The sequence below is a fragment of the Bidens hawaiensis genome, unplaced genomic scaffold (genome assembly GCF_021521415.1).
Source record: "Bidens hawaiensis isolate Kalapana, Puna unplaced genomic scaffold, B.hawaiensis_p1.1 tig00057505_1, whole genome shotgun sequence".
NCBI lineage: Eukaryota > Viridiplantae > Streptophyta > Magnoliopsida > Asterales > Asteraceae > Bidens > Bidens hawaiensis.
Genome location: NW_027500367.1, coordinates 17,874 through 42,591, shown reverse-complemented (window position 1 = coordinate 42,591; position 24,718 = coordinate 17,874). Strand labels below are relative to the sequence as shown.

The window sequence follows — 24,718 nt, the reverse complement described above, 5'->3', positions numbered from 1 at the left end:
AATTTCGCGGCCACGCGCCCGAAAAATCGCGCCCACGCGCCTGAAAAAGCGTCTGGAATGACCATGTACTGTCACGTCACCATAACTTCCTGCACGTCCTGACACAGTCAGAAGAAACCGTCGGACGACGTTTCAACAGTTTGGACTGTTCTTATCCTTTCACCAACTCTTCGAATTTCAAAAATTCAAAAAGATTCAAAAGTAAGCGGGAAAATACCCCTTACCTTGGCAACCAAGTAACTGTAAGACAGGTGCGAGTACAGTGTTAAGGCAAAACCCTTCACATACTTAGCACCTGCAGGGAATTGAAGCCAAGAATACCTCGGCGACCAAGTAACTATAAGACGGGTGCGGGTACAGTGTTAAGGCAAAACCCTTCACATACTTAGCACCCGCAGGGAATTGACGCCAGGAATACCTTGGAAGTAAAGTAACCGTAAGACGAGTGCGGGTACAGTGTCAAGGCAAAACCCTTCACATACCTAGCCCTCCGCAGGGAATTGAAACCAAGAAGGATCTTCTGGGCAATGCTTGCGGAAACGGGAATAACATCCCCGCATAGCGGGAACGTCGAGAACTACATTGTTTGAAGCTCCAAGATGGAATTGGTGGTTTTAACATAATTGATCACTATGTTCAAAACTACCAAAACCTCATGGAGAATCCACACAAGTGGGACTCAACGCTCCTGACTTGCGAGGAGGTTACAGACCTACCTGCATCATACCCAAAGATCAAGCAGGAAAGTCGGGAATTTCTGCAAGTGACATTAGGACTTCCGCGGGAAGAATCCCCATGGAAAACCTTAAAACTAAACCCTTTTCAAAACCCTTTGCTTAAGTCCAAAAGTTCACCTCACTTTATTAAACATTCATGAGAAGAACATTGGACTGGGGGGACTTGAAGAGGTAGGTCCCAGCAGAGCCCAGTTGGACCCGCAGGACTCACCTTGAAGAGAGACGTCTGCGCAGAAACCAACTGGATCCGCAGGACCCACCATGCTCAGAGACGTGACGTCCTTACGCGCAGTACGCAAGCTGTTCCCGCAGGAAATGCCTCCCAATGGTGAAGTACTCCGCCTGTTCCCGCAGCTGCGGATACAAGCCATCACGGAAGGCCACCCGCGCAGCAAGGCTACACTCACAAGGCACTTAGCTCTCAATAATTCAGTAGTCACCTGAAGGAATGAGCAAAGCCGGGAACAATCCCGCACAAAGGCGGGAGGGGGAATACTCCCGCCCAAATAAGCCAGTCCGTATGATACTGGAGGATCTTTTGTACTGTACCTGACGAGGTATGGGCAAAAGATCTGACCAGAGATACGACAGCTCATTGACAACAGTATGGCGAGCAGCATGCTCTTGTACTGTATGTCACTATTAGCCGCTGCCTACTCACCAACTCCTGTCATACCACGTGCATAGCCGGCAGTTGGTGGAAAAGGAATAGTACACAGCAGGCTTGGTCACTGTCAGCCGCTGCCTACCCACCAACTACCAGCATGGCACGTGCGTAGGCCACAGTTGGTAGAACAGGAATACTATTCAGCCGGCTATACCTTCTTGGAAACCTACCTTCGGCTATAAATACCCCAAATGGTATGATCATCTAATCTCATCTTGTATCTTACATCATATACCTGATATCTGCTCTAGCAATCTCTTAATATATACTTATATTCAAGAGCAATCTAGTCTGATTCTCACGCCGGAGGGTGGTCACAAGGAGGAACCCCCCCCCCCCTTCTCAGTGACGAGCTCACGGTGTCTGTTTTGCAGGTTATCAGAAGAACCATCTTTGCCGGATCTAACCCCTCGTGGGAAACATCTATTTAACCCCCAGATTATCCGTAATCTGCCCGGGGTCGATTAGTGTTTCTTCAAGGATCATCTTACAAATGTTAAAAGAAATGATGCTAGAGGAATGGAGTCGTCAGATCCTACAACCGAATATCTAAAAGTTACTTTAGAGTTAAGTCAATAATGATTAATTAAAAGACACATACGGACTTTAGTTTTAAATTAATTTAGGTTTTGGTTATTCATGTACCTTTTGATATATTCAGTGGCGGAGTCGAGAAATTTTTTTTTATGGGTTCGGGAATTTTTAATGCTTGATTTTTTCCGGTGTCAAAGTTTTCGAGCCCAAATGAGTCAGGTCGGGTCCGTCATTCGGTGAGATAAATAAATTACAATATCACTATATAATAATAAAGTCATATTTAACAAAACATATATTACATACTATATTTGTTCCCAACGCATTTTCATGTTTTGAAAACGATTCATAACATCTTCAATCGCGATTTTAAAAAAGAACTCATTTGCAATATAAAAATGCAACCATCATTTATAGCCTCCCATCTGATTACGCAAAATAAAAAAAAAGATTCGTCATGAGATCTAGGTCGATTGAAGGCTTGAAGCAATCAAAGAAAGAGCCGCTCGTTCGGTCGGCCGTTGTCGTCTGGTTGAAATTTGGCAGATGAGCCAATGGTTGAAGCCTTGCGGCGAACTGACGAAGGCGAAGGCTGTTTTGGTCAATAGAAACATAATTTATCGATCGCTGAGGCGATGGATGTTTTTTTTTCTTTTATTTAATTTTCACTTGGTTATTATATTTAAGAACGCTAATGAGCTTGTGGTGGAGTGGTAAGGAAGAGACTTGGTGCTTCATGTGATTCAGGTTCAATTCATGCCCTCCACATTTAGTTTCAGCGGCACCAGGTGTCACATCCCGCCTTCGGGCCTAGGTGTGTGACTCGCAGTTGGTACCATTTTTGTCAATTTATCAAAGTTTACAGCGGAAAATGTTAATTTAAAATATTCATTTTCATAACAAAGGGAATTAAATACCCTTGTTTGTTTTACAAAATTTCTTGTTTAAAAACAAGTTTAATATATATATGCCTCAATACAAAATTAGCTGAGCCATCAGCTGTAAACTATGCCTAATGTTCTTCTATCTTCACTGGCATATCCATTAATATTCCTTACTCCTGGTTACCTGAAAACAATTTCAAATTACGTCAGCTATATGCTGGTGAATACGCTGACTCAATAAAACATTTTCACAATTCGTAATGACACAACACCAATAGTGTTCAACGACTCAGTGGGTCTCAATCCCATCTCATCGGAACTAACATACGCACAAACCATATAATCGGACTTCACTCACCCTAGAGACAGTCACTTGCCTCATAGTCAGTATGTCTGTAGTGTGCCCACTACAATACATATATGTAAGGATCCAGACACATGTGTATTTTAGTCTGAGTGTTTAGTACTAACTTGTATCAAAACGTTTTAGAGGATTTGAACCAACCCTCATGCAAATATTTCCATAACTCTTGTGCATATGGATAACAGTCCATAGTTTTAAAGAGTAAATATCTTTTCAAAATATACAGTACATAGACTTATTCACGTCATAAAACATTTCACACTATAAAAAGGTTTGGACGTATTCACCTTTTGCAGATTTCAATATTTCTCACCAACAGATGTCTGATCTTTATCTCGGACCTATAGTACGAGAATAACATTCTATAAATAACTAGATCTACAATCTAGCTATAGACCTTAAGTCTATTTGCATAACCTTTACCTTGATATTCATTTCATTTTATAAAACATTTATATGCTACGCTTCTTCATCCTGAAGAAACGTATATATCAAGTTTCTTCTTTCATAAGTAATATCTTTATAAAAATAAAGAGCAACATTTCATCAAAAATCTTATCTTATGAAAGCTTATATTTCACTTACTTACTTGATCAAGGTATAGACTATACTTTTGACTAGGGTCTAAGCCATTAAATAATAATAAAATAATAACTTAAGCATAATCCCTGCCTTACGCGGGTATTTTTATTTGCTTAAGCCTTTCACAAGTAGTACTTCTACTTAAACTGACATACCCTTGTTTCGAACTCACTTAATCACTCGATCAAGCGTCAGAACTTCAATTCATGCATGAATTACGAGAAATCGAGACCACGGAACCTCACAATGGTCGGGCACGTTCCCCAAGGTTATGTGTGTGTGAAAATGGGATGAGAATGCTTCAAACCCGTAGCCCCCTTTTATAGGCAAAGTTTTGATCACCATCGCGTAGCGCGATGGGGTTTTCCCCCTGGCCATCGCGTAGCGCGACGCTGCAATACACTAGAGGTTGCCACGTGGTTGATCTGGTTCCTTCTGGACCATCGCGTAGCGCGACGCCCCTTTTTCTAAACTCATGGGAAACTGCATCGCCTAGCGCGATGATCTAGTCTGTATACCCATCGCGTAGCGCGATGGGTCTGGAAATCAGAATTTTTATTTTTAGTCCTTGAACTTTAGTATCTTGTCACTTCTTGGTCTATCTTTCACAGTTCAAAAATACTTAAGCGACCCTTATGTGCGAAGTGCCAAGTGCGCCATCAAAACGCCACATTACGCCCATCGCCCGAGTCCGAGTCCGAGTCCGTGCGCGTGCGTGTTGGGTGCTTCGCACCCTCCGCTAGGACTAGTGAGTGTGGTTAGCCACATAAGAACATTACCATTGAAAACTCCTTCATTTTAAAGTGCTTTCATTTCTTTCCCACTTTCCATGTGGGATGGAGTTTCCTTACTTATTCACTTAACATAATATGCTTTTTTTCTTTATCTCATTTCTTCCCCTTTACTTATATCATAAATATTTTTAGTCATTTTATTTTTTAAATTTGTCAAATTTGGATCAAAATTTTGTGGGTGTTACACCAGGTTACGATAGGACACTAGGCGAGTAGGTGCCGTTCACTAGTTGAATTATTGAACTGAATGGATTTTATCTCACCGCATTGTCGTGCCTTTGGGCTAGTGTTCATAGGCATTGGCCTTAAGTCACGAATAGGAAGGCGAAATTATCCCGATGTGATGAATTTAGCTAGTAGCCAATTAAAAAAAAATTTGATTTAAAAATGTTAATTTGATTGGTTTACTGGGCAATTCTGTAAATAACTTAACCTTTTTTTTCATAATCTACGTATAATGAGTTATTGTTAGTCCATTTATAATGTTTGTTAGGAATTTTTAAAGCGTTTTGTATTTTATAAAAAACATTCATTACTAAAAAATAAATAAATTTTTCATAATTAATGGGTTCGATTTTTTTTTAAATGACACCGGGTTCGCTCGCCGAAAAAGAATGAGTTCGCTAGTGATTCGGTACTATAAGTTATATATAAAACCGAAAAAGACAGGGTTCAGCCGAACCCGGTGTCCACAAGGTGGCTCCGCCACCGGATATATTCAAACACAACTGAATGAGTCGTACGAAACCTATATGACTCATAGGGTGAGTGCATGACAACATGAAAAATGGTGATGACACACACAAAAAGTGTATGATTATAGCATCCCTTGTTTTATGACAATTAGTTGATTATAAGTAAATCCAAAACAAGAATGTAGTTTTTAAAGACAAATTGGATTATAATAAATCAAATTATATTCATACTTGTGGTTTTACATTTTGAAGAGTATGCTCATAAGTTTTATTTTTGTTGACAAAAGCAATCTCAATAGCATAATCATCATATATTTATACTTAATTTATATCAATATGATGATTATGAGCAAATCAGTGAACATACATTAAAGTGGAGTATAAATCAAATGTAAATCAACTTACTGGAATTGCGCTTGATAACGAAAAATAAAAATTAGAAATGTCACTGATTAAACCATAACATGCATTATTATTTACCAATAGGCTGAAATTTATTCAAATAGAATTTCTTTTTATAATCATTTTGCATGGAAAAACCATCTTCACATAATTTAATGACATTGAAGTTACTAAACCTATACAGAATACATATATTGTGAAACTTAAATAGTAACCATCAATTACTAGCACAACATTAGTAATGTAGAGACTAGAGACTATGAAAACACATTCTATTTTGATAGTCGTGTAAGTTCTTTTCGTAATGTGCAAGATAGTTCATTAGGGTGGTGAGAGTCTCGACTCTCGATCATCTTGCTTTGGTCCAAACAGAGGTGGGGTGTTTTGTCACTTCTCACTCCCATCCGAAAATTCATCATCCATCATTAAATTCCACCCCGTATTACACTGATGTTCCTTAAGGTCTTGCCGATATCTTTCCACCACCCCGCATCCACTTCGCCCCCTTAATTTAACCTTTTAACTTAAAATGTACATCATCTTCATCTTGTATATAAAAATTTATCCTTGAATCAAATCTTGACTCACTAACGGTAGAAACTTAAAAATTAAAAAGTTATTTTTATTTATTTTACATGCATTTTAAACAATTACCATGACTAATTTTACTAATAAAAATATCTCTCCATCAATAATATAGCAAGAGATCCAATTTCCTAAACATATATTTTCCATCCATGTAGGCCCTAATCCTACCACCATCAATCTCAACCCCTATATATACCCCTCCAAATCCACACTCACCTTCTTGTACCCACCCCATTTCCAAACCCTCAAAACCCTCTGTCACCATGTCTCTCACCGTCGAAAAAACCTCAATCGGCCGGGAGTACAAGGTCAAGGACATGTCCTTAGCTGACTTCGGCCGCCTCGAACTCGAGCTGGCCGAAGTCGAAATGCCAGGACTTATGTCCTGCCGTACCGAATTCGGCCCGTCTCAGCCGTTTAAAGGCGCCCGAATCACCGGTTCACTCCACATGACAATTCAAACCGGAGTGTTGATTGAAACCCTTACCGCCTTGGGCGCTGAGGTTAGATGGTGCTCCTGCAACATCTTCTCAACCCAGGATCACGCGGCCGCTGCCATTGCCCGTGACTCGGCCGCTGTGTTTGCGTGGAAAGGTATAATTAGGAGACTGTACTTGATTATATTTATTTATGAGGGTGCAAATGGGTCAGACCCGGAGCTGATCCGGACCCACTTACTGGTGTTCTCAGGATCGGGATCTGACTCAATTGTAAATAATTGGATCTGATCGGTTCGGGTTTTGCGGGTCTCACTGGTGTTACCCGGTTTATGTAAAGAGAAAATGGCCACACCCACCCGAACTGGTTAATGGTCGGGTTTCTTTGTAGGCGAAATTCGGGATATATTATTAGAGTTTGATTATTATATTGTTACCGTAGTTACGAGATTGAATTTGATTATTAACTATGTTTTGTTGTAGGCGAGACTCTCCAGGAGTACTGGTGGTGCACGGAGCGAGCGTTGGACTGGGGGCCAGGTGGTGGGCCCGATCTGATTGTGGACGATGGCGGTGATGCGACGTTGTTGATTCATGAAGGGGTTAAGGCGGAGGAGGAGTATGCGAAGACCGGGAAGTTGCCGGATCCGGCGAGTACGGATAATGCGGAGTTTCAGATCGTGTTGTCGATTATTAAGGAGGGATTGGCGAGTGATCCGAAGAAGTACCACAAGATGAAGGAGAGATTGGTTGGGGTTTCGGAGGAGACGACTACTGGTGTTAAGAGGTTGTACCAGATGCAGGCTAATGGTACTCTGTTGTTCCCGGCGATTAATGTTAACGACTCGGTTACCAAGAGCAAGGTATGCGGTTTAGCTTTGAAGTTGTAGATCTTGTGAATTGGATTGTTTTTGAGCTAGATCTGATTAATTTGGTTGATAGTTGTTTGATTTGAACTTTAATGTGCTAGTTTTTGGATTGAATTTACGCGCATTAGTAGGAATAATATCGAATAGGTGGTGTGCACAATGTGATTAGCCTTGTTTTGACCTAGATCTGATCTAATTAGTTGATAATTGCTCGGTTTGAACTTCATTATCTATTTTATTTCCGTTCTATATCTAGATCGGAACACAATCACTAGTAGTAGAATTTGTGTTATCGTGGTGTGCACAATTTGAATCGCCTTATACATGACCTATAGATCTGATCAGTAATAACATTTGTGTTTGATTTTGTTACAGTTCGACAACTTATACGGATGCCGTCACTCTCTCCCCGATGGTCTGATGAGAGCCACTGACGTCATGATTGCCGGAAAGGTCGCAGTCGTGTGCGGATATGGTGATGTTGGAAAGGGTTGTGCCGCAGCCATGAAACAAGCCGGTGCACGTGTTATCGTGACTGAAATCGACCCCATCTGTGCTCTTCAAGCCACCATGGAAGGCCTCCAAGTCCTCACCTTGGACGATGTAGTTTCAGAAGCCGACATCTTCGTCACCACCACCGGAAACAAAGACATTATCATGGTTTCCGACATGAAGAAGATGAAGAACAATGCGATCGTGTGCAACATCGGTCACTTCGACAATGAAATTGACATGCTTGGTCTTGAAACTTACCCGGGTGTTCAAAGAATCACCATCAAACCACAAACCGACAGGTGGGTGTTCCCTGAAACCAAGACTGGTATCATTGTGTTGGCCGAGGGTCGTCTCATGAACTTGGGTTGTGCCACTGGTCACCCGAGCTTTGTGATGTCATGCTCGTTTACCAACCAGGTGATCGCCCAGCTTGAATTATGGAAAGAGAAGGACACCGGGAAGTACAAGAAGGAAGTGTATGTGTTGCCAAAGCATCTCGATGAGAAGGTGGCTGCACTTCATCTTGGAAAGCTTGGAGCTAAGTTGACCAAGTTGACCAAGGACCAGGCTGACTACATCAGTGTACCGGTTGAGGGTCCATACAAGCCGGCTCACTACAGGTACTGAGCGGTTCGGTTTTGGGGTGGAAGCTGTTTGTTTTTTCTTTATATGATATGATGACTCAAGTATGTGTTAGGGTTTAGTCTTGTTTGTTTTGAGCGGGTGTTGGTGGGAAAAGACCGATTGGTTGTTTCTTGATGAGACAGCTGTTGTCGGTTTGAATAAGGATTGAGTTTGATGGTTGTGTGAAAATCTTTGTGGTTGTTTGGGTTCGAGGTTTTATTTGCTCTGCCTTTTGCTTTTTAATTCATTGAGATTTAAAGAAAAAGTGGTAATTTTGTGGACCGATTATTTGAGTTGTTAAGTCTATTTTGGCAAGCCAAAATCAAGATGTACTTGTTTATGTTGTGGGCCCCTGTGTTATCTATGAATTCAGGAGATACATGAGTCGGTAACTAGTCGTAAATTTATGATATGAACTCGAGTGACTTGCAACTATTAAGTGCAACTGTTCGAAATAGAGACTAGACACAAGATCAACTATAATAAGATGTTAAAAAGAGGGAACTAATAGCGGATAAAATACAAATTAATAAGAGGCCTAAGGTGAGGAACTGTCATACATGGGCTTATATGGTTAAAAGATTAATCAACAATCTCAATTCTCAAAACACTCTTGTAAAATCCGGATGTAACCGGACCAAAAAAACATCCGCATATAATGACCATGATACTATAACTCTAGCGAGCGAGCTTCATTGTGCCAAGGCTGGAATGCTAAACGATAGTCAACAGCGTTTCGATTTGTAATTTGAACGAGTATGGACGAGAATGAAAATGTGCTTTTGGCTTGCCATGTTGGAGTAATTGATCATCTGAAGATAAGTTTTAAAGTCATTGGACTTTTTGAATAATATTTTTTGTTATAATCACCATTTTTTTTTAAATTTATATATCCATCCGACATTTGATGTGTAAATAAGGCATTCATCAGATATAATACTTGAGCACACACATACGCACCAGTACATGTGGAATATCTAAATACCAAGATCAAGCTATGCTCATAATGTCGCATAATGATGTGAATCGAGTAGTTTGTGATAAGTAAAAAAAAAATGATGAACAATCAGACAAGATAGCCAAAACAAGAGGACCAACACTAACTCAATTATTGAAGAATTGTCAAAAGGGCATCAATGGACAAAAACAAACATGTCAAATAAGGTTGGCCTCCCAAAAAACATCAAGTTACACCATGATCATACATTCTTAAGCATTTTAAGACCCTCCTTTTGGAAATAATGCCATATCTGGAAGCCCCAATAAACAAAATCATACACACACACAATGCCCACCAAAATGTCTTGTTATAGCCCAAACACACTATGGCCACCTAAAGATCTTAATATAGGACATAACACACTACACCCACTACCTGAAGCTCTTGATACTAGATTGGATATGCTGCCTAGCCTTTGTACGTTACATTACACAATATGTTTTGTCCCACTTTGTATAACTACATAACACATGCCAGACATGGATAAAACAATATACTAAATGAGACACAAAATCTCAACTCATACACATTATAACTTTTTGGGTCCCCCTATTTTGAGGGTCACAAGCATAGCACAAACACATTATCATGTCGAATGAGGAATTGTTACTCATTTGTTTGTACACACACTTTAAAGTTTAAAGATACGTTTTGATAAACAATCTCAAACACCCTCCTACCGTCCGAATGCACCCAGGCCAAAAACATGTACATACAAATGGCTATGTTACTACAAGTTTAAGTCAACGCGCTTCATCTGTGACGTAACCTTGTGGTAAAACAGGAATGTTGGAAAAAAAATAAAAACTGTTTTTCTGTTTATATTTTTTGCCAAGTATGGACGAGGATGATAGTGTCCTTTTGGTTTCTTGTGTTGGAGTCATTTATCATTCACAAAATACCTTTTAAATCCGTTCAAACTTAGAACAAAATCTGTTAAATCATCATCGTTATATCCATTTGATGTCTCTATAAAAGGCATTCGCCAAATATCATATGTTAGAAGAACAAATTAACAAATCTTGTTACCATCATCGTTTTTTATTAGACAAACATAAGCACACATTTACACATTTGTACAAGAGTATCCGAAAATCAAGATCTAGCCATGTTTATCATATCCTATAAATGATGTAAATCGATAGAATTTCATTCTAGGAAAGTAGTTTGTTACAAATAATCAAGAATAATGGCAAACACCGAGGCAAGATGCCTAGGCTAACAATATGACAAACGCTACTCCAATGATCGAAGAATCATTAATAATTTAATATGACATCAATGGACAAAAACCAACATGTCAAATAAGGTTGGCCTCCCAAAAACATCAAGTTACACCTTGATCATACATTCATAGGGCTTTTAAGAACCTCCCTTCGGAAACAATACCATATTTGGAAGCCACAATAGGCATTATAGAGCAAACACACAATGCCCACCAATATATCTTAATTAGCACAAACACAATGTCCACCAAAATATCTTGATATAGCACAAACAGAATGCCCACCTAAAGATCTTGACATAGGTAATAAGGCAAAGATCTTAAAATGGCACACATGCGCGCACACACACACACTATCCATCTAAAGATCTTGATACTGAATCAAATTGGTCATCTCACTTTATATGTTACATTACATACCGTCAGCACGAATATTTCGTCACACTTTGTACATACATTACTACCATACAAGTCATACATAGACGAAACATACTAAATGAGTCAATGAGACACAAAATCTCAACTCTTACACAATATAACAACCTTTTGGATCCCCCTATTTTGAGGGTCACAATTCACAAACATAACACAAACACATTATACATTCACCTTAGAAACCAAATTAACCTACATTTGATCATACCAAAATGACAACATAATTGAGTAAATGACCACCTAAGTTAGTCTCAAAACAACATAAATCAAGAATCCAAGAACCATGGACACCTCAAATCCAAGCAAGATCAAGACTTTTATCATGTGTTCATAGCATCTCTAGCACATCTAGTAATAACCTCACACCCTCTATTATAAGGGCCAGCAACCCCTTTTCCATTACAATTATAATATGAAGCACCAGGTGTTCCACAAGGCACAAGATCCCTCTTCAATGTCTCATAACTTATATACTTCTTCTCCATCATCAACACCCTCCTGCTGCTTTCAGACTCCATCATTTCATCCTCATACTCGCCTATCTTCCCACTGCAAACCCTCTTCAAGATTGGATCAAGTTCATTGCTTTTGACCAGATTTGGGCTCAAGATTGAAACCCCAGATGAAATTTTCAAGTGGGTGTGTAAGATTAACAAGAAAAGTGATAAAAAGATGGGTTTCATTTGGGTTTTTTTTAGAGGATTTTGTCTGCAATTTGGGGTGTTTTTTAGGAGGGTTAAATGAGGGGTATTGATGGTTCAGAGGGTCTCTCACCTACTACCAAATAGAGGGCTGGATCCCATATAAACACAAATCTTATATTCTGTTACTAGTGCTGGTGGATATATTCATGACTAACATTTTTGGAATTATGGTTTAATGTGAAAAAATAGAATTTGTTTATAACTTTATAATTTACTTAATATGTATAAAGTTTCAAAATTATATTTAAAGTGGATTTAAATAGATAATTAATATATTTTCATACATATAGCCGAAACCGAATACTATTAGTGTGTGGTATACAGAAATATGAGATGTAACGGAATCGATCATTGTGAAGTGAGTGAAATAAATAGTGTTTGGTTGATCAACGAAATGAATTTACTATTATCTGTTTATTTCATTCCGTTCTAAAACACCCTAAATTCATTTCATCTTTTTTTTCACTCTACATCTCCTCCTCCACCACCACCACCACCACCCACCCCATACCCACCATTACCATCAGCCTCTGCAATCATCTCTAACCACTATCGCCACTCACTACCATTTTTATTTTATTTCATCGTCTTTTCCTTCCAACCAAACAACTCAAAGTAATGATTCATTCCAATTTACACGATAATCAAACATCTCAATAGAATGCTAATAATCTATTTCATGTCTTTGTTCATTCAAGTGTTTCATTCATTCCATTCGCTCATCCATTTCATTACTCAAAACCAAACAAACCCTTAAATTGTATCGGGAACTAAATAAGGTTGTACTAATAAAGCAGTTAGACTGGGTTAATAATAAAATTAACTAACCATTATTTGTTAGTTTGTTAAAAAAGAATCCATATTTTTGGAACCGAAAACTCAATTAAAATAACGCCAAAAAGCGAATATGAAATTCACTCAAGTTATAAACGGTTTAGATTCGATTTTTGATTTAATCAATTTGAAAACAAATTATTGAGCACCACAAATACTTTCCTAGTCTTCCAAAAATGGTATATGGTTATATGTTTCGACGAAAAATTATGAGACCATTTCACAATAATAAAGCGGCCCTGATCCAAAAATATTTCCTCTTTCTCCTCCTCACTTGCATGCATTAAAACCGACTCTTTCTCCTCTCCCTTTTCCTGTAACACCCCGACCAAAGGCGGATTATACATCGGGGCGCCACATATTGTTTCATTACTCGTGACACTATTGGGTGTCAATATTTAATAAATACATTCATTCGCGCACGCACAAAGTAAACAAGATAACATAAATCATCATAAATCAATATATTATAAATCATAATATTCGAACAGCAAAAACTTGTCTTGATACATTTTAATCTAGGTCCAAAATAAAGAAAACTTCCTACGTGTCCACAAGCTCCAAAACAGCTACTGCAAACCTGAACATGTGTTAAAATAAACGTCAAACACTTGCGTGTTGGTGAGAAATCAAGTTTAATACAATACATAGATAACAATAAATCTGCGCGCAACATGTGTATGTCTGGTTTTCAACAGGGGTGTAATCTGATCGGGATCAACTCTAAGATTCATAGACTGCCAGTGCTCACAATTGAGCTCACAAACAAGACAAACTGTGCATGTGCAAACAAAAGAGAAAACCATAAACGATAGTTCTCCCGTGTTCATCTAATGGTACCATGAGAACTGCGGAATAGACCGACAAGACGGTTAATGATCCACACATACAAATAAACAGCCAAGTCTACGTCCTCAACACATGGGATACTGCGCGACTAAAGTTCATAAACAAGTTTAAGACTCCAAGTTTGTATGAACACATGAACATCCCAAAACATTAAAAGCAAAAAGGGATTAGGTACGAGATTACTCACTTGATAAACGATGCGGTGTAAGATAAAGCAAGAACCAACTTTAAACAAGCACAAGTTAACCTATAAATAAGATTATTGTTTTAATGATTTGTTTTAAGTCTTGATTATAAGTTAGCATAATTAATAAGTAAATTATTATATATAATATATATATTACCGGAAAAGCAGGGCAGAACAGGGAGGAAGACGGAGGCAGAGAGGGAGGCGGCAGAGAGAGCAAGGAGGAGGTTAAATTAAGTGTTTGTGTGTGATGTGTTAGGAAAAATAAGATTATTGTTATTTATAGGGAAACCCTAGGGAACACAATCCCTAGAAAAGGGGAAAAGATCTCAAAAAGCAAAAGATTCCAAAAGCAAAAGATATCAAAAGATATGGCAGCTGCAGGGGACAAAGGAAAAGCTGACAGGTAACAGTAAACAGGCATGGGCGGGTCAGATAAAGGTACTGGTCAAGCATGGAAAAGCAGATCTCCAAAGATAATGTCAGTCACTTTTTCTGCCAACCAATGGGGTTGGTGCGCATGCTGCGCCGAAAGTAACTTTTCAGACATAAAGCAGATTAGGTCAACGGCTCAAAAGATAAGACATCACAAAAGCAAACGGCTAGATTAAACAGAAGAAATGACTCAAGACATAGCGCGAGAAGGCTTGAGCGCACCGCGGGAAGAATCACATTTCTTAGCGCGCCGCGGGAAGAATCACATTTCTTAGCGCGCCGCGGGAGGAACTTCAATTCCTAGCGCGCCGCGGGAAGAACTATAATTCTTCGCGCGTCGAGGGATGAACTACGATTCTTAGCGCGCTGCGAGGAGAACTACAAATCCTTAGCGCGTCGCGGGAAGAACTACTGTTCTTAGCGCGCTGCGAGAAGAATTACAATTCTTAGCGCGCTGCGAGAAGAGTTCGTCTCGCGCATCGCTGGAACAGATGGTCTTCACGCAGGCTTCCTTGTAAGGAGTCTGGCGCGTGGAGCTGCGCAGACAACCTTAGGCGGGAAGGAACAAAGGACAAGCAAAGAGTTAGAAGAAAAAGAGGGAAACAAGGCTTAAGGGCGGGACGGCGACAAGAGGGAAAAGAAGGCGGAAAGAGAGAAGAAGAGGGACGGGACGGCGGAAAGAAAGAGAGAGAAAGAGGCGGGAAGGAAAATATATTATTATTATTAAAAGTAAAATATAAGTATAAATAAATATTAAATCATAAAAGAAAGAGATCGGATCAGAGAAACGGGTACCTGGGTCGGGTCGGATCGGGGCAGATGTTACAGTCTCCCCTACTTTAAGAAATTTCGTCCCGAAATTTATCTCGAAGTAGGTTGCGCAGAGAACAGGTGCGGGTACTTGATCTTCATTTGATCTTCCCTTTCCCATGTAAACTCGGCTCCGCGCTTGGACTCCCAGCGAACTTTCACGATAGGGATGCGACTGCGCTTGGTTTGCTTAACCTCGCGATCCATAATCTCAACAGGCTTCTCAACGAAATGCATAGATTCATCAACTTGAACTTCATCAAGTGGAATGTGAAGGTTCTCGTCAGCTAAACACTTCTTGAGATTGGATACATGGAACGTTGGATGCACATTACTGAGCGCGGGCGGCAGGTCAAGTCTGTAGGCAACTTTTCCTACACGCGCGAGAATCTTAAATGGTCCAACATATCGAGGAGCAAACTTACCTTTCTTCCCAAAGCGGACAACACCCTTCCAGGGCGACACTTTGAGGAGAACAAGATCACCAACTTGAAATTCGAGAGGCTTTCGCGTGCGATCTGCGTAACTCTTCTGTCGGCTTCTGGCAGTCAGCAGATGATCACGGATCTTGGCGATTTTATCGGTTGTCTCTTGAACAAGTTCGGGTCCTGTGATTTGAGCTTCTCCCACTTCGCTCCAACAAATCGGGGAGCGGCACTTACGACCGTAAAGTGCTTCAAATGGGGCCATACCAATACTGGAATGATAGCTGTTATTATAAGAGAACTCGATCAAAGGCAGGTGTGAATCCCAATTACCTCCAAAATCAAGAACACAAGATCGGAGCATATCCTCAAGAGTTTGAATAGTTCGCTCAGACTGTCCGTCAGTCTGAGGATTATATGCAGTACTCATGTCCAAGCGAGTTCCTAGCGCAGATTGGAGAGATTTCCAAAAGCGAGATATAAAACGGCCATCGCGATCGGATATGATGCTCAAAGGAGTACCATGACGGCAGACAATTTCCTTGACATAAAGCTGCGCGAGTTGCTCAACACGGTAGTTTTCACGAATTGGCAGGAAGTGAGCAGACTTAGTCAATCGATCCACTATTACCCAAATGCTATCATGTTTGCTTGTTGTCAAAGGTAACTTGGTAATAAAGTCCATCGCTATACTTTCCCATTTCCACGTAGGAATTTCTGGTTGTTCGAGCAAACCAGATGGGCGTTGGTGTTCAGCTTTCACCTTAGAACAAGTCAGGCATTTAGCTACGAACACAGCAATATCCTTTTTCATACCGGGCCACCAATAAGTTATGCGCAAATCCTTGTACATCTTATCAGCGCCAGGATGAATAGAATACCGAGATTTATGCGCTTCACTCAGGATATCAGCGCGAAGATTCTCATCAAAGGGAATCCAGATGCGATTAAGATAGCAGAGAATTCCACTCAGATTAGGCACAAAATGTGCTTCCGCGCCACACGCTAACTCGGCGCGAAGGTTACCATTACTGATGGATGCGTGCTGCGCGTCACGAATACGCGATTCAAGGTTGCTTTGGATCGGCGCGAAGTGAAGCTGCGTGCGCGGCAAGATACAGTTAAGCTGGCAGGGTTTTCGGCTGAGCGCATCGGCTACCACATTAGCCTTACCAGGATGATACCGGATCTCACAATCGTAATCGCTGATGAGTTCGTTCCATCGGCGTTGCCTCATGTTAAGTTCCTTCTGATCAAAGATATGCTGAAGGCTTTTATGGTCAGTGTAAAGGATACACTTAGTACCATAAAGGTAGTGTCTCCAGATCTTTAAGGCAAAAACAACTGCACCAAGTTCGAGATCGTGAGTCGTATAATTCTTTTCATGAACCTTAAGTTGCCTTGATGCGTAAGCGATAACCTTGCCTCGTTGCATAAGAACACAACCGAGACCTTGGTTGGATGCATCGCAATACACGACAAAATCTTCATTACCCTCAGGTAACGCAAGGACAGGAGCTTCACACAACAAACGCTTGAGCGTTAGAAAGGCTTCTTCTTGTTTCGAGCCCCAAATATACGGTTTACCTTTGTGCGTTAGAGCTGTTAAAGGCAAAGCGATCTTCGAGAAGTTCGAAATAAATCGCCGGTAATAACCAGCTAAGCCCAGAAAGGAACGGATTTCGGTAGGAGTGGATGGCGTGATCCAGTTCTTGATTGCTTCAATCTTGGATGGGTCGACATGGATACCCATCTTGTTAACAACATGGCCAAGAAACTGTACTTCATCCGACCAAAATTCACACTTGGAGAGCTTAGCATAAAGCTGCTCGGTTCGAAGCTTTTGCAACACCAACCGAAGATGTTGCTCATGCTCGGCATTGGTCTTAGAATAAATCAGAACGTCATCGATAAACACAATCACGAATTTATCCAAGAAAGGCCTACACACCCGATTCATTAGATCCATGAAAACGGCGGGTGCGTTGGTTAAACCGAAGGACATGACCAAGAATTCAAAATGGCCATAGCGAGTTCGAAAAGCAGTCTTCGGAACATCTTCATCGCGGATGCGCAACTGGTGATAGCCATAGCGGAGATCAATCTTGGAAAAACAAGAGGCACATTGGAGTTGATCAAAGAGGTCGTCAATACGCGGTAAGGGATACCGGTTCTTAATGGTGAGTTTGTTCAACTCGCGGTAATCAATACACATGCGAAACGATCCATCTTTCTTTTTAACGAACAACACCGGAGCACCCCAGGGCGAAGAGCTAGGGCGAATGAATCCTTTAGCGGTCAACTCTTGAAGTTGGCTTGCCAATTCTTGCATCTCAGCGGGCGCAAGACGGTAAGGAGATTTAGCTACGGGGGAAGCACCAGGGACAAGATCAATACGAAACTCGACTTCCCGAGCGGAAGGGATACCAGGAAGATCATCAGGAAAAACTTCAGGGAAATCACGCACAACAGGGATATCGCGAAGCTTCTTCTTTTCTTCAGCAGGTTTAACCACATGGGCTAAGAATGCAATACACCTTTTCCGCATGAGCCTTCGGGCTTCGGCGCAAGACATAAGTTTAAGACCACTGGAGGGTTTCTCGCCGTAGATATGAAGGTCACCATTTTCTCGAGGAATGCGAATCAACTTCTTGGCGCAAATAACTTCGGCGCGATTATGCGTAAGCCAGTCCATACCAATGATAACATCAAAGCTTCCAAGAGGCATGGGGATGAGGTCAATCAGAAAATCGTTTTCGTTAAGGTTAAGCGTGCAATCTTTAATCACCGAGTTAATTAAAACAGTTTCACCGTTAGCCAATTCAACTGAAAAATTCTTTTTTAAATCGTTGCGCGGTCGCGCAAGCTTCTGCTCAAACGTGCGAGAAATAAAACTTCGATCGGCGCCAGTATCAAAAAGTATAGAAGCATAAAATCCGTTAAGCAAAAATGTACCATTAACTACGTCATTATTCGCTTGCGCTTGATGCGCGGTTATGTTAAAAACTCGTCCGCGTGTCACTTGGTTTGAAATCTGGTTCACCGGATTCGCTTGCGTAATCTGAACTTGTAGCCTTGGGCACGCGTTCCGGAAATGACTGGGATCACCGCAGTTAAAGCACGATCTGGGTCGTGGGTTTTGGTAGGTTGGTTGTGGGTTCTGCGGGTAGACTGGTGGTGTCGGCGCAATTGGATTGGCGGAAAGGACTCTACAGTTTTCTGCAAGGTGACCAGCGCGGCCACATCGGTTACAAAGTCGACATGGGACTTGAGGTGGGTGGTGAAGTCTACAGGTTGGGCAGAAGGGGTGGTTTCCTGTGTAAGGTTTCTTAGTTGGCGGGGCAGGGAGTGCTGGATTGGTTAAGGCATAGTTGTGGACTATAGGGGGAGTTGGGTAGGCTGACAGAGGGTTAGGCGCGTATACTGGAGGTTGGTAGGCGGGTTGTTGGACTATGGGCGGGCTGGTAAGCGCGTAAGCTTGTCTGCGCCTACGTTTCGGGTTGTTATGGTGTGAGGGTTCAGGTTTGGTTTCTGTTGGTTCAGGGACAGTCTTGGTGAGTTTGGTCTTTTCAGTTCCCCGCAGGAACAGGGTTCCTGCTCTGACAGGGTTGTCGCTGAGCACAGCGGCCAACTCGATGGCGTCAGAGAGGGTTACTGGGTTTCTGGCCCATACAGAATCTTGAATTTCCATGGGGAGACCCCCAAGGAATTTCTCGATGGCTCGGCGGGAAGGGGTAACAAGGTGAGGGACAAGCAGGCTTAGTTCATGGAAACGCGTCGCGTACTCGCGCGCTTCACCGCTGTATTGCTTCAAGTTCCAGAATTCTTCCTCCAAGCGCTTAACTTCGTTGGGAGGGCAGAATTCTCGCGTCAGAATTTCCTTAAATTCCTCCCATGTCATGCTAGAAGCAGCTTCTGCGCCACGCGCATGAGCTACTCCATTCCACCATGTAAGCGCTCTAGATTCCAGGACACTGGAAGCATACAGGGTTCGTCTGTCTGAGGGGCATTGGGTGTGGAGGAAAGTGTTTTCTATTTTCTCAAGCCACTGGAGCATCACGGTGGCTCCTTCAAGACCTGTGAACTTTGGAGGGTTACCCGCGTTAAAGGACTTAATGTTGTAACCAGAGGTGTTGGTATTGTTTTGGCTCAAAGCTTGGGCTATTGCGGTGGCCATTTCCTGGGAACGTTGCAGCGAACGTCTGCGCGCGGCTTCTTTCTTCTTGAGATGGCGAGATAGCGGAGGCATTCTATAAAAGTTTTAATTTTAGTTAATATCTTAGCGCAAAGTATAATCTTATAAAGCTTGGTTTCGCGGAGTCAGTTACTGTCAAAAGTTAAAGTAAAATAAATGACCCTAAATGCAGACTTAATAAAGGTAACAAATTCGAATCAAGAATCGACAATTCATGTATCACCATGACTTTCCGAATTCCCAATTTAAAATATACGAGCAAACGAGTATTGGGGATTGACGATTCATGTATCACCATGACTTTTCAATCTTCAATATAAAATATACAAGAAGATGAGTATTGGAGGTTGACAATTCATGTATCACCATGACTTTTCAAGTCTCCAACCTCAGAACATAATCGTAAATGGAAATTGAAAATCAACTATTCATGTATCACCATGACTTTTCGGATTTTCAAATCCAACAAACGAATATGTAAGTAAAATCAATAAAAATCGAAATTCAACAAAAATCGAAATATCGCGGAATAAAACATAAAATCATATACTGCGTATGCGCACGCATATTTATAAACAACGAGTAATTAACAATAAGCGCGCAAACATAAGATTTCTCTCATGCGCGAGAAGGGACTCTTAGGTATTCTAGGCCGTTACGTCTAACCACCTATCCTAAAGTCACGGAGCTCTGATACCAATCTGTAACACCCCGACCAAAGGCGGATTATACATCGGGGCGCCACATATTGTTTCATTACTCGTGACACTATTGGGTGTCAATATTTAATAAATACATTCATTCGCGCACGCACAAAGTAAACAAGATAACATAAATCATCATAAATCAATATATTATAAATCATAATATTCGAACAGCAAAAACTTGTCTTGATACATTTTAATCTAGGTCCAAAATAAAGAAAACTTCCTACGTGTCCACAAGCTCCAAAACAGCTACTGCAAACCTGAACATGTGTTAAAATAAACGTCAAACACTTGCGTGTTGGTGAGAAATCAAGTTTAATACAATACATAGATAACAATAAATCTGCGCGCAACATGTGTATGTCTGGTTTTCAACAGGGGTGTAATCTGATCGGGATCAACTCTAAGATTCATAGACTGCCAGTGCTCACAATTGAGCTCACAAACAAGACAAACTGTGCATGTGCAAACAAAAGAGAAAACCATAAACGATAGTTCTCCCGTGTTCATCTAATGGTACCATGAGAACTGCGGAATAGACCGACAAGACGGTTAATGATCCACACATACAAATAAACAGCCAAGTCTACGTCCTCAACACATGGGATACTGCGCGACTAAAGTTCATAAACAAGTTTAAGACTCCAAGTTTGTATGAACACATGAACATCCCAAAACATTAAAAGCAAAAAGGGATTAGGTACGAGATTACTCACTTGATAAACGATGCGGTGTAAGATAAAGCAAGAACCAACTTTAAACAAGCACAAGTTAACCTATAAATAAGATTATTGTTTTAATGATTTGTTTTAAGTCTTGATTATAAGTTAGCATAATTAATAAGTAAATTATTATATATAATATATATATTACCGGAAAAGCAGGGCAGAACAGGGAGGAAGACGGAGGCAGAGAGGGAGGCGGCAGAGAGAGCAAGGAGGAGGTTAAATTAAGTGTTTGTGTGTGATGTGTTAGGAAAAATAAGATTATTGTTATTTATAGGGAAACCCTAGGGAACACAATCCCTAGAAAAGGGGAAAAGATCTCAAAAAGCAAAAGATTCCAAAAGCAAAAGATATCAAAAGATATGGCAGCTGCAGGGGACAAAGGAAAAGCTGACAGGTAACAGTAAACAGGCATGGGCGGGTCAGATAAAGGTACTGGTCAAGCATGGAAAAGCAGATCTCCAAAGATAATGTCAGTCACTTTTTCTGCCAACCAATGGGGTTGGTGCGCATGCTGCACCGAAAGTAACTTTTCAGACATAAAGCAGATTAGGTCAACGGCTCAAAAGATAAGACATCACAAAAGCAAACGGCTAGATTAAACAGAAGAAATGACCCAAGACATAGCGCGAGAAGGCTTGAGCGCACCGCGGGAAGAATCACATTTCTTAGCGCGCCGCGGGAAGAATCACATTTCTTAGCGCGCCGCGGGAGGAACTTCAATTCCTAGCGCGCCGCGGGAAGAACTATAATTCTTCGCGCGTCGAGGGATGAACTACGATTCTTAGCGCGCTGCGAGGAGAACTACAAATCCTTAGCGCGTCGCGGGAAGAACTACTGTTCTTAGCGCGCTGCGAGAAGAATTACAATTCTTAGCGCGCTGCGAGAAGAGTTCGTCTCGCGCATCGCTGGAACAGATGGTCTTCACGCAGGCTTCCTTGTAAGGAGTCTGGCGCGTGGAGCTGCGCAGACAACCTTAGGCGGGAAGGAACAAAGGACAAGCAAAGAGTTAGAAGAAAAAGAGGGAAACAAGGCTTAAGGGCGGGACGGCGACAAGAGGGAAAAGAAGGCGGAAAGAGAGAAGAAGAGAGACGGGACGGCGGAAAGAAAGAGAGAGAAAGAGGCGGGAAGGAAAATATATTATTATTATTAAAAGTAAAATATAAGTATAAATAAATATTAAATCATAAAAGAAAGAGATCGGATCAGAGAAACGGGTACCTGGGTCGGGTCGGATCGGGGCAGATGTTACATTTCCCTCTCACGTTGTTTGGTTTTGATCGTCTATACTTTATACACATGAAGATCCACACATTATCTCTCTTTCACATCTTTTCGATATCTCTTCCCCATCTTATCTAGAATAACTAAAAGAGTCCTTATTAGGCACGACCTAAGTTGCAAACTAGAGATGTGTGACAGATTGAAATGATTTACAACCTTTATTTTTTTTGTTCTTATTCTAAAATAACATTTTAAGTGAAAAGGAATTTAAAAAGGAAACAGTTGGTAATAAAAGCAAATGATCAATTGTAAAGTGTTAAATCTTGAACCCGTTGAATTGTTTGGGCTTATACTCTTTGATTGGTTATATGATTCAATCGGTTTAACCGGTTATTTATGCACTTCATTTATAATTTTGTAGATAAAAGATAAAATTACGTAAAATATTAAATAGTTCAAAAATAAAAATAAAATGGAGACATACCAATTTTGGTGTCTCCAAAAGTTTTCGGGATTGATTTGGACAAATTTTGTTTGAAAACAAATTATTACTCGTTTAATTGGCTCTATTATAATTAGAATTTTTTTTATTAAAAGTGAAATTGACCTTTGTTAAAAAATATACATATGATTTTTACAAAAGGGAAATAAAGCATTAGAGAAAGATGGGCTATTCACCACAAAATAAGTTTTGTCATCAAGTTTGGAACTTGACGGTGGATGTCTCGGCTTTTGCTACGGAATGGAAAAAGTGGGTTTCTCTAAAGGTCAAACTTTTTGGATGAAGAACGGAAATGAGTAAAATTATAACTTTAAATGCCCTTTTTAAAAGAAACGTTGTCAATAAATCAATTGATGCCCATCATGTGAGCAAGCTAATCGGCAGACCATATATTAATCTCTTGATATGTCGCATCGGTAATTTAGCAATTTCTTAACGGTTGGTGCAGACTAACCCTGGTGTACACCTTTGAGATATGTGATCTTCTCAAATCAATCTCGATAGTGGATATGAAAAGATAAAAACGTAGAGCAATCCAATTTGGTACTCACATTTTGAGGTTTTAGGATTGGTACAGTCTGGTACTAGTATTTTATCAAATTTTTTTGTTTTCGATACCAGTACCGAACCATACCAGTATAATACTGAATATTTTCGGTACCAGTACAGGTATTGAGCTCATCTTTACTTAAAACATCAAAAATACTTTATCTTTTAAATTATTTTTTAGAATTTTTTTCTACAATAATATCATCAAATAAGGTTATCATTGGGTTGGGCATGATTTCTTTGAATTGAAGCATGATCTTGATAATGGTAATCAAAGGAGGACACTTCAATTCATTTCTTCAACTAGTGGGAGATAAAAGTAATGATGAGGTATGCAACATCATATCGTATGAACGTAGAAATTTGCGAATGCCGTTAATTGGAACATATACTATTTGGATCGCAATCAAGTATGTCACTCTTTCAAGTTATTGGAGAAGAATCATAAAGTAATCATTAAGTTTTAGATAAATATCATTTTTTTTTTGTTATAATTTCTTATGGGTTGCATCATCATCAATCACGCAAGTAGACGAGACGACGAATTGGTAGAATCGATCGGGTTTGACCAGGATCAAACTGGGTTAAGCTAGAGGAAGTGCAGAAAATCAGGTTTTAGACATAATCAGTTCCTGATACGGTCAGGATGGTAAAATACCATGTAGGGTTCAAAAATGGTTATAAAACAAACAAACTTAACCATATGTTAACAGGGTAATGTAGGGTTGGGCTTGATACCGATTACCGAGTACGAGGAACCGTTTTGTAATATTTTGTTTTTAAACTTCCAACATTTAAATTTGCTTAAATCTTGTACAAAGATAACTAAAATAAATTACTTTTAAAATGAAGTTAAAATGGTAAAAACAAAACTGGCTGGAAATGGTCCCCCAACGTTACTAACCGCTTATAACCAGTTTCGGGTCGTACAAAACCAGATATTGAGGAATGGACGACCTATTGTTTATCACTTAAGTTTGGGTTCTCTATGAGTTCGATGCCAAAATTTCTATGAATGCAATGTCAAAATATATGAATATATATATATAAAAAAAAGAATTTGTATGGATTTTGTCGTACCTGTTCCTCAAAAGCTGTCTACATCCCATGGGCTAAGCAGTCACACACACAAAATGGTTATGGTAGGAAATACATCATGCAAAGCGTACATAGTGGTCTTTGGCCATTGAACGAACTTTATCTATTGAAAAAAAAAAAATACTTGGTGATGCATTTGTAA

The 24,718-nt window shown here is 40.3% G+C and overlaps 2 protein-coding genes across 2 annotated transcripts; one reads left to right on the top strand and one right to left on the bottom strand.

Annotated features, from left to right (window-relative positions):
- The first annotated feature begins 6,478 nt into the window (after positions 1–6,478).
- Positions 6,479–8,743, top strand: LOC143601891 (adenosylhomocysteinase-like). The gene is made up of 3 exons (XM_077079172.1): positions 6,479–6,841; positions 7,168–7,547; positions 7,929–8,743. The coding sequence occupies exons 1-3, from the start codon at positions 6,511–6,513 to the stop codon at positions 8,673–8,675; spliced, it is 1,458 nt and encodes a 485-aa protein (XP_076935287.1). The 5' UTR covers positions 6,479–6,510; the 3' UTR covers positions 8,676–8,743.
- Positions 8,744–11,652: 2,909 nt separating this feature from the next.
- LOC143601892 (protein RALF-like 24) lies at positions 11,653–12,015 on the bottom strand. Its single transcript, XM_077079173.1, has one exon. The coding sequence runs from the start codon at positions 12,013–12,015 to the stop codon at positions 11,653–11,655; it is 363 nt and encodes a 120-aa protein (XP_076935288.1).
- Positions 12,016–24,718: the final 12,703 nt, after the last annotated feature.